Below are 13,524 nucleotides of genomic sequence, written 5' to 3'. Positions count from 1 at the left end.
CTACAAATAATGATTTTTCCATGTAAGATGTGAGAATATTTGATAAAATAAGCACTAGAATGCCATAGCTCGGGTTAAACCCGAGCCCTGCCAAGGACTAGGGCTATTTTATCAAACCCCAAAAACAATGCATTCAATCAGACACTTTCAAATTGGAAGAATTTTATTATAAGTGGTCTCCCGATAAACCAATGCCCCCCCCCCCCCCCCCCCCGGAAAAACTTGAACATGATTTTCTTGTAATAAAGTTAACCTCCGGATGTCGGTAGGTTAAGAGTTTCCGGATGTCGAAAAACTCAGCCTCCGGATATCGGTAGGTGGTGCCGGATGTCGGTCACCGACTTTCGCTAAGATGGCCGACCCTTACGGGCAAAATTGCTCATCTTCAACGTATATAAATTGCCTCCGGAATTCGGAAAGATTATTTCGCTTGAACTTAAGGCAAGCGTATAACGAACTAGAGATAAACTCTGGATGTCAGAAAAGTCATTACGCTGGATTTGCAGACTCTAAAAAACAATTACTGGTTCCTCCGGATATCGGACAGATCAATTGTTCTAGTTTAACACTGTGTATTAAGTATATATTCAAATTCAATTACTTTAGTATGCATCAGGTTATAACATTCCAATACCGAGCCCAATATAATTACAAACAATAATCTTAACATCTTTCGTCCGGGAAGCAAGCATAATTATATTATATGATTGCATTTAAGGTAGCTCTGCACGTTTGATAAACCGGAAGTGATGGCGTAACGTCATTTATCCGGAAAACGTAGAATAAAGGAGAGATTCGGCGTACGGAAATGAAAATAATTTTATGATTAAGTCGAAAACTGTGAGTAAATTTATTACAATGGCACTGATGCTATATTTCTAAAGTCAAAATATGATATTAAAACATATGACACGTTAAAAAATTCAAAAAATGTCTTAAAATTAGCGTGAAATGTCCGGTTCACTTTAATCTTGGTCAGATATCTCAAAAATAAGCACACGGACCTATACATTTTATTTCACCAAATTATAGGCGATATGTTTATTTACAACTGTGAGAAGTTTCATCAAAATCTACATTGTAGAAAGATTTCTATTCGTGAAAATGTTATGGAAGTTATGATTTTCCCATAGACTCCCATTATGAAATATTGCGTGAGGTCCAAATTTTTCTAATCAGTCTAGCAAAAAATCAAGCACACGACCCTATCTTTTTTATTTGCTAAATTTTCTAGGTATAGTCTGAAGTTTTGAAAGATCAGAGTTTAATCAAATTCAACATTGTAGAAAAAATTTCGATCCAAACGTGCAGAACTACCTTAAACCGTGCTTCAAATTACTTAAAAATATATCATTCACTATAGCAGAGAGATGAACATAATCCCTAAATAAATAATTTCTTTCTGATATTTGAGGATGTCTTATGTAAGCCCCTCCAATTTGGTGACACAATCCTGCCATTACAGTATTGAAACGTCTTCGGGCTTTATTTAATTTTGTGTGATTTACCTCATTCCTATACACCAATCGCGGAAGAATTTGTGACCAAATAATTCTTGCATTTGTTAATGACTGTATATTTTGTACGGCATCTATAGCTAGTAGCTCGATGCTGTTTAATGGGCTCTGGCCAATATCGTTTCCGCCACAGTGTATCACTATATAATCAGGAGGCACATACCTAGTGAGCAAATTCTGAATTTTTTCTACTAAATGATGAATTCTCATGCCCGGCTGATAATCCCAGTATATACTGACATTGGGTAATTGAAGATTCTTGTCTTGCGTATGGTAGAAGGCATCTCGGATTATCGAAGACCCAACTATCGATACTGTAGTGATGTCTGAAAATGTTATAAACTTATAATCTAATGTATCTTATGTAAGCGACTGACCTCCAACGTCCGTAAGTCCTGATTGTTTGCTCAGGGACACCCTTAACATACAAATATGAAGCTCCCCCTATACGAAATGAATGCGTTTGAAAGGACTTAAGCGGATATCCCAAAAATGTTAGAGACTTACGAAGCATTTGTCTAAACTGATACTGAGTCAATGGCGCACCGTTTAAATGACACAGAAATTGTCCATCTACGTTTGGTCTGGCTAAATAAAATTGTGTAACGCTTTCCCTTAGCAAAATACAATCGCTCGATTGCAAATTAATCTTTATCGTAGCGCATTTGCCTAAATGATCAGTTTTTGACTGGCAAGATGCACCTGAATATAATTTTGAAATATGATAATATTTTGTTTCGGAAAATTTATTTCACTGACCCTCAATAAACCGAAGAATGCCAGTAAAAATGCCGTCTTGAAGAGAAGTGCTTCGTACTCGGAGCTACAAATAAGACACAATTTTTTTGTGATGTTAGTTAACATATCTATGGTGATTGGTTGTCTAATGTCGCGTCTACATTGTAAACGCTTCATGCCTTCAATCATTTTCGGAATAAAGAAATTCTGTGTAGTATCTACTAAATTATTGATTTTAAATGTGAATGCAACTGCAGCCACGTGACAACCAACAGACCTGTATGAATAGCCATTCCGCGATATATAAGCTATATATTCTGCTAATTGTTGGACGCTTGGAGGCCAGTGCTTGCTGTAATGCATTCGTTGCCTAAAGTTTTCGAACGCGTCAGTTCCAGCTCTGTAACACTTATGTGTATTTTCTGAGATAGATCCTTTAATCAATCTGCTAATTTCGTGCTGAAAAACTCCTGAAATTCAGAGGGAATCATGAGAGGGGTTTCGCTAGCGAAGGCTGGTAATAAAGTTTTAATTCTGTTAAATTGTAGACGGCTTATAGCATCGCAAAGTTCGTTTGCTCTTGACGTGATGTGAACAGCCTTAACTTGTATATTGTTTTCTAAAAGAACTAAAACTAGTTTTCTTAACAAGTCTAACACCCGTTGGTTACGGGATGTCTTTTTGTTATTAATATGAACGAGACTCATGTTATCACAATGTAGCATTAGCTTCTTTCCTTTTAATTGTTTACCCCACATTAAAAAGGCCAAAAGGATCGGGACTAATTCTAAAAGTGTGATGTCCCTAAACACAACCTCATTCCAGTGACCAGGCCATTTATAAACTAACCATTCTCCGTTCAAGCAAGCACCACCTGCTAACGATTTGTTTCCGGCGGTGTCGGTGTACAGATTAATGTGGTTATCTGAAAGCCATTCCTGTTCTGACATAATAGTGGTTCCATTAAATGAGTTTAGAAAGGTTAACCACATGTTTAAGTCTTCTTTCGTGTCCTTATTAAGACGGACATAGTGATGAGGTAATTTGGCTTGGACTTGCGCTTGATACAATCTACAGCTGAAAGTTCTGCCAGTAGGAATGGCTTTCGAGAAAAAATTAAGGCTTCCAAGTATGGACTACAGTGCTTTTAAAGTTATTTTCTTTTTCGAAATAGCTTCTAAAATCTGTGTTTTTGCCTTTTCAATTTTATCACTGGGTACCCGGATTTCCATACAGATGGTATCTATTTCTAAACCAAGGTAAACTGATGTAGTGACGGGACCTTCCGATTTTTCGGCATTTATTGGAACTTGAATATCATTGCAAATATATTCAAAAGATGATAAAAGATCAGAACAATCATTTGTACCAGCTTTACCGGCAAAGAAAAAATCATCCAAATAATGATCTAGATTTTTTGAATTAGCGAACGTTGCTACAACATTAATGAAGTTGCGAAACGTTCAAAAATAGCCGGACTAATAGAACAACCTTGCGGAAGCATTTTTTGAATCCAAAATTTGTTATCGCATTTAATTCCAAGAATATTAAAATCCTCTGGATGAACAGGTACTAAATTAAATGCAGATTTAACGTCCCGTTTCCCCATTAACGTACCCTGTCCTAGCCTTTGTATAATATCAATAACATTGTCAAACTTTGAATATTGAACAGAAGACAATACCGGGTCTATAAAATCATTAACGCTATTCCCGTATGGGTATGATAGGTGTGTTATTAATCGCATACTGCCAGTGCTTTTTGGCACCAGTCCGACAGGGTTGGTGCGAAGGTTCGAGAATGGTTCCGTCTTAAATGGCCCAAGTATTCTACCAAGCTCCACCTCTTTATATAATTTTGAAGAACTAAATCTTGGTTTAATACTGCAGACTTTTAATTTTTTGAATGAAGTGCGTAACGCGGACCATGATATTCGATTCGAAACCCCTCTCTGAAACCGGATAATAAATAATTTTTCATTATGGTCGTAGTCGTGGAGCCACATATTTAAGCGCACCGGATCTATCGGTGTATGGCCTAGGTCCCATAGATGAGCCATTAGAAACTTGTCTGTAAACGGGCCTTGGGAATCTTGGTCTGAAATAATTCATGCCTCTAGTTTGTTCTAGTTGAAAAACATTTTTGCAAATTACTGAAGAATGTGACCCTGAGCAATTTTTTTTACATTTGTGAGCGTACTGGCATGCGTATTTTGAACAGTAACCTTTATCATTAAAATCAAAACAAGGCCTTAATTTGTCACTGACCGGTGTGTGGCTGTTCATAGTAATAAGCCAGATTTCGGCATCTATAAATGACCATTTCATATTTGTATACTTAGAAAGTTTCTGCCGGAACATCCGATCATATTTACACCACCCAAAAGAGTTTTGTTTAGAAGCTGAACGTATTGTATTAACATACTGCAATAAATCTCTTGCAAGATGAGGCATTTTTTGTAACATTATGCTCATATAAACCAAAAATGCATCAGTCCACTTTTCAATTGACAAAATTTCGTTTGTTTTTGAAGGTGGCGAGCTAACTTGCAACTCACCATTGACTAATTTAATAACTTGTTTACTAGCTACATTGTACATCTTTTTCTAATAATGACGAGAGTTCGATAAACTCTCCTCGCCAACATTTTTCCTTTATATTTTGACTAACATGCAAGGCAAGATCTGTACATATAGATGTCATAAAAGTTTCATTACCTGACATATGTGAATTAGCCTCCGACAGTGGTTGAGCCATGTATTGCTGGGTACTATGTGCGGGAACATTGCTAGTGGGTTGCATAACGGGCACAGAGTTGCTAAAGTAGGGGTACACTGGTTGTTGGACATTCACAGCTGATGTAACACTTGCATCTGAAATAGTGTTTACATTGTGATCCATGCCAGATGCTGTCCCTGGTTGGATAGATCTACTTGTCAAATGGTCCAATGATACATATTGACCAAAAGTATTAATGTCCGAGTTAGTTTGTTGCGTGTTCGTATTAGCATATCCGACAAATGATGCGTTTCCATGGCAGCTGAAACTTTGAGAACCTGTCATTGGATTACTAGGCAACTGTGCCGATGTCGCATAGGATACTGTTCCTGGTTGGGTACTCATCAAATGTTCCGACGATATATATTGACCGGAAGTGTAATTGCCCGGATTAGTTTGTTGTGAGATAGTATTAACATATCCGGCAGATGGTGCGTTTCCATGACAATTGAAATTCTGAGAACATGCCATTTGGTTACTAGGCAATTGTGTCGACGTTCCATAATGGAAGGTGTCACTAGGCACTGATATGACAGTCTCGGGAGTGTAAGAGTTTCCAATGTTTGAGTAACCATGTTGCGTGGGATTGACTATAGAATCAGAGCTGCCTTGTAGCTGATCGCTGCATTCACGAGAATTACAAGTCCCCGATTGTAAATTGGCAGCTGTAACAGTATGCACAGTTTGAGGTGTTCCCACCGTTGAAGCTGGGTCTGAATTAAGGCACTGCTCAGCGGACTGTGGAGTAGCTGGCGCTAACCTCTGCAACTCTGTGGCTACTTCTTGTCGCCGTGCATTACGCCTGGGTCTGCCAGTGACAGTTGTAATACGTTGCCTTCGTTGTCCTGGCATGCTTGAATAAAATATTTAATTTGCTAGAGGTTATGTCTATCACAAATAATTTTACAATTTAGCTTGTTAAAATATAAAATGAAATAGCTCTACCATTCTAGTTTAACGACACCAGCTAGTCTAAAAACCTGTTTTGACTCAAATTTTCAAAATTATATATTCCATGTAAATGAACCGTCGTATTTTGCAAACATTTAAACTCATTTTAATATACTGTAAGCATGTAAATAACAATTTTTTTTTCAACATAATTTTAGTGAGAGTTTACAAAACGTGACCTGTTTGTTCGGCTTCCCAGACAAAAAGGAGGAGCTCTGCGCGTTTCTTCTTGATGACGCAGGCTTGATGACGTGGTTATAAACCGCGTGCATGCCAACCAACAAGACCGGAGGAGTTAGCTCCCATAACATCTCCAGATAAAGACATCTATTTGGAGACAAGCTCCAAATAACCGTATTTATTGTTATTATCATTATTCTCATAACTGACTCAAATCGGTTTTACACCTATTTTTCGGTATTTCTTTATATTTCGTTTTTAATATCAATGCATTTTTATAACTTATTCTTTTACAGGCAGGCTGTTAAGTAATGCATGCATTGGACCTAGATTAAACGGATCTTATAGAAATAACCAGTTATAGCAGTTACCTTTCAACACAAGTTGCCGCAATAGCTGCCGATCCCAACCATGTCACGCCGCTTTTATAGCTAAACTGTTTGAAGTCATTAGGAGAATAGCCGGTTGACGACATTAGTTTCCTGCAGCCCTTTATACAAGAAATTGATCGCTGTTGTTGTGTTAATGCTGGTGTTGCAGTTGTTGACGTAATGGATTATCCGCATCAAAGCGTACAGGCTAGAACTGCGTCTAAAATTAATGTGTATGTATTTCATTAGCGTGTAACAAAATTGATAACCCAGATCCATATTTGAGTCATTAAGAATTACATTTTTAATTGAATATTGTTTAAAAATATAACAATCTGTACTAATTTATATAAGTCCTTGTATATGATAATCTTTTGCAGAACCCAGCCATGCAAAGTAGTAGCAGATTCCGTTCGATTAACTTGGTTCATGGGAAATCACTCGTCACACCCCCAAGTAGTTGAGCTTATTCCATTTAGCTCAGAATCCTTGTGTTTTTATTTCTATAGCACCGTTCTTCATAAAATCGTTGTTTTGCTGGATTTTATTCTTATGTAAAATACTCTCAGAAACAGTAACCAGACTTAAGTATGAAAAGCACATCTTACCTTACTTCGAACATGCCCGCATTACATTTTTACAGTTCTGAAAGAGCTTAGTAATTTCATTACAATGAATTAATAATATATGTATAAATCCGTGAAGTATTTGATTTAATAATGCCGCTTTCGTGCTTTATGAAATATTTTACGACTTAGAACTGTGACACTCTGTTAAAAATTTTCATAAGCATCACTGATCATTTACTATTATACATTACAACAGTTGAGATCCAGGTTACACTGCTGATGTATAAAATAAAATTATATCTTACATTTCTTTCGAAATCTAACAAACAGCAGCTAACCAATATGTTACATTATGAAAACATCCAATATACACGTATCTTTCTTGTCAGCTGTTAATGTTTCATACCAACCAAAATTAAAAGTATTTATTTCTTAAGAGAACATAAATTTACTTGATTTAACAAAAGTTTTAAAAAATTGATACCCTTTTTGATCTTCAATATTAAGGTTTGGTAGCCTTTCAGTAAGTTGCACTTGGTAGTTCCATGTACAGAAAGAGAAATATTTTTCTCTACCTTATAAAGAGCAAAATAGTATTACATGGTGTGCAACATATCTGAATTAAAGACACTTGCTGCAGTTTCATGAATAAGAGATGAGGCGAAAATTTCCCAATAATAGAATTTTAAAATGTTTTTAGACTAAAATTTTTGTTTAAAGTATCAATGAATCTACCTCGTTCAGTGGACTCTGAATCGGAAAGACTGGAATCTGGCGAGACGGGCGTTTATATACCCGACCCAGAATTCCCTAATCACGTGACGGTATGGTGTATACACTGGCACCAGATCAGAAAGAAAATGTCTCCGTACGTATAAGGAGAGTCATTTTTGCCGAGTAAAGAGTTTAACCTTAATACGGTTAAACTGAATATTGTTCAAAATTTGTGTTTGAACACAGTTTCATGTTAGAAACAGAAAAATGCAAAAAGAATCATAGGTCATTGTGCTTGTTTAGGAGTTATCTGCCCTTAATACTTTTTTTTTCAAATTTGCATATTCAAGAGTAGATAACTCCTGAATAAGCATGGTGACCTTCGATTTTTTTCATAATTCTGTTTCTAACATGACACTGGGTTCATATACAAATTTTGAACAAATTCTATTATTGGGATTTGTTTTACCCAAAGCTGCAGCAACCGTCCTATGCAAACACATCATACCGAGAGAATGGTTAATAATCGCGATACAGTTGGCTAAATTGTCAAGTGCTATATGGTGTAATTTCAGATAGAATGCTAAAGAAATTAAGTAATGTGCCTGTTCATGTATTCAATATTTGCTTGATTACTTATGGTTAGATTTCAACCGGTATTTGACGGAAACACTCCATTGTAGAAAACTTCTCGGGTTCCCAGCAGTATCTGAATCAGAATATATGTTCGTTTATACTGGCTCTATAAAGTTTCAGCAGTCAACATATCTAACGAATTAATTATACTATTTTATTTTTGCGGCTTCGCTTTTTAATACGGAAAGCAAACAACGAATAGGATATGTTGGTACTTTAAAACAATGGTCTGATAAATAACTTTACCACATAAAACGGTAGAATAGAATAACTCATAAAGATGCATTCAACAAAGGAAAATAATTATTCTTTTGTATTTAATGCGTTAGTACTTGAAAAATCTAAAACGGGACCGTTTTAGATTAATGTTTGATACACCTAATCCGTAACAGCGGATATTGTGTTATTGTATAGGATTTGATTAGTAAATAGGGGAGGCTTTGTGTAGGCAGCCGTTTAACACAGTCGGTAGAGCTATAGGCCCTGTAGGCGAGGGTCCCAGGTTCGTGCTCCACACTGACTACACATTTTTCTTACAATGTGCCCAACATGGGACCGTGACTGTACATGCTTCGATATCAATTTCCCCTCTGTCCCATTAGAAATTCGAGGACGACTTTCATATGGCGGGGGAGTATGTCAGGGTTTAGGACTTAAACGCTAAACTTGCTAAATGTTTCTTTTATGTTAATTAAGATATCTGGAAAGTTTTTTGTCACGGTACGGACTTGGGCACGTTAGGGGAGATGTGTCAGGCAGCCGGTTAGCTCAGTCGGTAGAACACTTGCTCTGTAAGCCAGTGGTCCCGGGTTCGAGCCTCGGACTGACTGCACATGTTTCTCATCCTGTGACATTTGGCGCCCAACATGGGACCGTGGCATGCTTGCTTGGTCAGTCTTACGACGCATACAATATTATGTACTTCCGGAACTCAAGGACGAGTTTCCAATTTGTGGGGGTGTATGTCACGGTACGGACTTGGTCACGTTAGGGTCAGGCGTCAGGCAGCCGGTTAGCTCAGTCGGTAGAGCACTCGCCCTGTAAGCGAGCGGTTCCGGGTTAGAGCCCTGGACTGACTGCACATGTATCTCACCCTGTGACATTTATATCAATCCATTTATCACAAATAAAGTCAAATTGGAATTTAAAAAATATTTTGGTGTCAAAAATGACAGAAATCATCTCAGTTTTTGACGATTATTTCAAAGCTGATAGCATTAAAAAGTTCAAATAACCGCCTACCGAGGTGTTTATGTGTAATATGCATAATGCTGTCTTATATTTAAAGAGAAATCGAGGAAAAATCTTATCACAGAAAAGGTGGACCAAACAGTAGATCTATACGGACAATAATGTTCAATAAAATCCAGTGCTCTACGGCGCCATGATTTTTGGTAAACAGGAAATTATATGCCCTTTGTTTTGCTTTACACTGCGTAAGAATCTGTACATGTAGGAAAAGTATTGATGAATATACTAAAGAGAAATATATATATTTATACCGCGGCAGATGTTTCCGGCGGTAACCTCAAAAGATCTTACACTAATAGCTCAAAGGCATATTTCTATCTATTGTTTTGGTTTATAAATTACTGCACTGAATAAATAATAAAAAACAATGCTGAAAGTTTGCGCATGCGTAATCAGCTCATGAATTATTCATGAATTGGGGGAAGCTTAATAAAATAGCAAGTGCGAGTAAGCTGACAGTTTTATATCTATCGTACCAAATGAGTAGTGGTCTTTACTTCTGATTCGAACAAAATATGATTTCGCAAAAATGTTTTATTATTTTGACAGTTTTGTGTTTTAGCGAACTTGCAGGCGCTATTCCGATAGAATGTCCGCATATAAGACATAGTAATATAAGTGGAAGTAGATTTAGATCTTGCCTAAATCGTATACGTGGAATTATGGGCATGTTATGTGCAAATAGAAGTCAAGGTATGTATTACAACATTCAAATACTGGCATTAAAAATTTAAGGAAAATAAACGCATATTCAAGAGCGCAAGTCAACTGAATCTAGACATTTTTCGCAGATTTACAGGTTTGATCGTGTACCTAATTCGAAAAGCTTTTGATTTTATTATTCAGCTCTTTAAAGGACATAAAATGATTTAAACTGGCATATGGTTCTTTCCCAATTTATGCAGATTAATAGGATAAATAAAACTGATACGTGCATGCATTAGTGAAAAAGGTAGAAGTAGTATATTTGTCAAAAATGCAAAGACAAGTCAATGCGTTTTTTAAAGGGGCATGCATCCATAACCAAAGTTTCAAAAACTGCACATTCTGACATTAATTGGCAATTATAACAGAGTAAATAATTTATTTCTGTCTAATAATTATGCACTTTATTTGATGCAAATACAAGGGACGTCGCAACGAAAGATATTTGGTTTGTATATTTTTTTAATGCTTAAGCTTTTAATATTGGAAGGATTCCCCTTCATGTTTACCAATTTAATTTGGTAATTCGGTCACGCGTGTTTATTCTTTGAAAATACAGAAATAGTTTATACCTAAACGGCATCACAATTAATATGCTGCCACAAAAAAATACCGTTTATAATCTATTTTGGAGTAAAATAGTTGCGGTTTTATTGTAGCTTCTATTTCAACGTGATCACTTACCACATTTGCCGCATTTACGACACGAGTAAAGATTTGTTTTTATTTTGTTGTCATTTTTCTTGCGAAAGTTGTCGTTAAAGTGACAAGCGTGTCAGATAGGCCGGAAATTATGTTGATCTTGATAATGATCAGGGTCATCAGGAAGCCTCAAGCTGTACCGCATGTAAATAAAACATAAGCACTGATACCTTCACCGTAATATAAGTAACGTCATTCCTACAAGGCCACTCGTTTGTTGTTTTGCGATTGTTTTATTTTGGGTTTGGCATTGTGTTACAACAGAAGTTCAGTTAGTCGGAGAAAATACACCTCACTTGAGGGCCGGACTCAGCACGACACCAACATCCATAGATCTGTACTCTTCCATGACCAGTTGTGATATTTACACGAACTAAAAATATATCCACATGCTCACTTGGCGTTTCCGCCTTGAGCTGAATCAGTAAATAATAAGAGGATTTCTATGTTGATAACCATAGATAAAACTGTTGTATGTCTGCATTTAAAAATAAGGAATCCTTCTATTTAATCTATTTTCGTTGCGAAGATCATTTTCCATTGTGAACATCGTAATGTTTAAGTTTTGTTTTTAATGTGTGCAACATTAATCTTTTTATCAAAATTTCAAGCAGTCCCTACCTTTACTATATTGCCTCATTCTTCATAAGCACGTGCATTATAATTATATATTATATATTCGGAAATGTAATGTTCGGCATTTCTATACATGTCTGTTATGTGCTTTCCCTCTTCTTTTTTCATCAATAAAGATTACTTGAATTTTCACATGGGAAACTTTTTTAGACTATCAAATACCTGAAGTCAGTGCATATTACCTTTTTACCTGTTATATATATATTTTCAGGTGGCCGTGTACGTCGCATATCAAGCGCCGAGTTCCAGCAACAACTCTACTGCGAGTGTTGCACCCAGAGCTGTTCCGTGAGAAAGCTCCTGTCCATGTGCTAACGCTGGAAGTATACGACGGAAGTTCTTGACACAGGCGCAGACGACAAATCAAGCCAAGAATACAATCCGTCAAGGCGAACTTCAACTTTGTCCTACCAGTGAAAATTTCTGGATGGAATAAACTTTTGTCTCAGATCACTATATTGTCACGTGTTGTGCGTAGTTAGATAGTTTCTCTCATACTTTATTGATTCTGAATATCATAAATCGAGTCTCGGCTTTTGTTAAATTTCAAAATCACTTTTCTATAATTATTTGGAATTTTTAGCCTAAGGTCAAATTAGATTCTGAAAATGAAAATTACCATCTTACAGGCAATATTCTAGAGCGGAAGAAGGCAGAACTGCATTTCACCAGAATTTAACAGGAGATTCTATGTTCAAAGATCGCTGAGAGCTAACTAAAATATCTAGCAAATGATGTTGAATTATAACACCATTTCATAATTACGACATACCGCAATGTTTTGCCTTTAAGAACATGAGAAAACAAGATTTAAGTAAACATACCCGGGGGCAATGTCTTTAGAAGTCTGATATATGCAAGATTCCTTTTTGCATTAACAATGATACAGTTCACCCCTAAAACGTGCAAAAAAATCTTGCCTACTTAGCGGGTACAAACAAACATATCCCGATTGTAGATCACCTTAAAGTTTTCTTTCCCTTTGGGAAAAGATGTTTTTCACGTGCGCTTTAAGATGCTATGTTGTAAGTTCTTTTACCAAACTATATACAATTTTTACAAGTAGCTGAAAATATTATTGCAGTTAAATAATGGTAGGCAAGAAAAATGTTTGTACACGTGTGCCTGTGTAAGACAGATGTTTCCCAACCCTCGGGACATCGTGGGTAAGAAACCTCGCTAACATCTCATTTCTATTTCACGCTTGCCCCTCGGGTTGGGAAAACTAAACAGGTAAGCACGTACAAAAACCCATATAATCTGTAGGTAAAGGTGGGAACTTTTATAGGGCGTAGTTATATCTTTAAACTATGATTTGAATGGTCCTGTGTCAACGTCTTTAAGTGCTACATTGCTTCGAGTCTGTGATAAAATAAGTGATTTATTATAAGGTAACCCCGGCGTCATTTAGTGCTTTCGTGACAGTGTCTTGTACAACTACAGTCTGGACTTGCACTTGTAGAATATTTATTTGTTAACACACTAGACAATATTATTTTGAATAAAAAGAAATCCAATATATGTATCACTGATTTTTTTTATGAAATTTTGAATACAAATTTTGTTGTTCTCTTTTGTTGGAAAGGTATAACTTCCCTTCACAAATATAAAGGGTTGATGGTACATAAAGAACTGAACGCGTGACAACCTACCTATAGAGTTGATCTATGGTATGAACTTGTTCTGTGCAACGCTCAATGAGTTCAATACATTTTATACATCTCAATAAAGTCCTTGACATACCGGTACTGTACTTTGAACTCAATAATGAGGTTT

General features: G+C 36.4%; 1 protein-coding gene and 1 long non-coding RNA gene across 2 annotated transcripts; one reads left to right on the top strand and one right to left on the bottom strand.

Annotated features, from left to right (window-relative positions):
- Nucleotides 1–206: 206 nt before the first annotated feature.
- On the bottom strand, nucleotides 207–6,148 carry LOC123552358 (uncharacterized). Its single transcript, XM_045341966.2, has 2 exons — nucleotides 4,973–6,148; nucleotides 207–1,843 (listed from the first exon to the last, which is right to left on the bottom strand). The coding sequence occupies exons 1-2, from the start codon at nucleotides 5,883–5,885 to the stop codon at nucleotides 1,314–1,316; spliced, it is 1,443 nt and encodes a 480-aa protein (XP_045197901.2). The 5' UTR covers nucleotides 5,886–6,148; the 3' UTR covers nucleotides 207–1,313.
- A 3,972-nt stretch (nucleotides 6,149–10,120) lies between these two features.
- Nucleotides 10,121–13,273, top strand: LOC123552357 (uncharacterized). Its single transcript, XR_006686601.2, has 2 exons — nucleotides 10,121–10,398; nucleotides 11,960–13,273. It is a non-coding gene; the product is annotated as an uncharacterized LOC123552357 (long non-coding RNA).
- Nucleotides 13,274–13,524: the final 251 nt, after the last annotated feature.

This window comes from Mercenaria mercenaria, chromosome 4, assembly GCF_021730395.1.
Source record: "Mercenaria mercenaria strain notata chromosome 4, MADL_Memer_1, whole genome shotgun sequence".
Taxonomy (NCBI): Eukaryota; Metazoa; Mollusca; class Bivalvia; order Venerida; family Veneridae; genus Mercenaria; species Mercenaria mercenaria.
This window is presented reverse-complemented; position numbering and strand designations above follow the sequence as displayed.

Bases quoted from the DNA above. Each gene is read 5' to 3' on its own strand.
- LOC123552358 (XM_045341966.2), bottom strand. From the start codon at position 5,885: ATGCCAGGACAACGAAGGCAACGTATTACAACTGTCACTGGCAGACCC. The intron at 1,844-4,972 runs GTAATGAAACTT...TAACATTTTCAG, and splicing joins GGCTAATTCACATATGTCAG to ACATCACTACAGTATCGATA.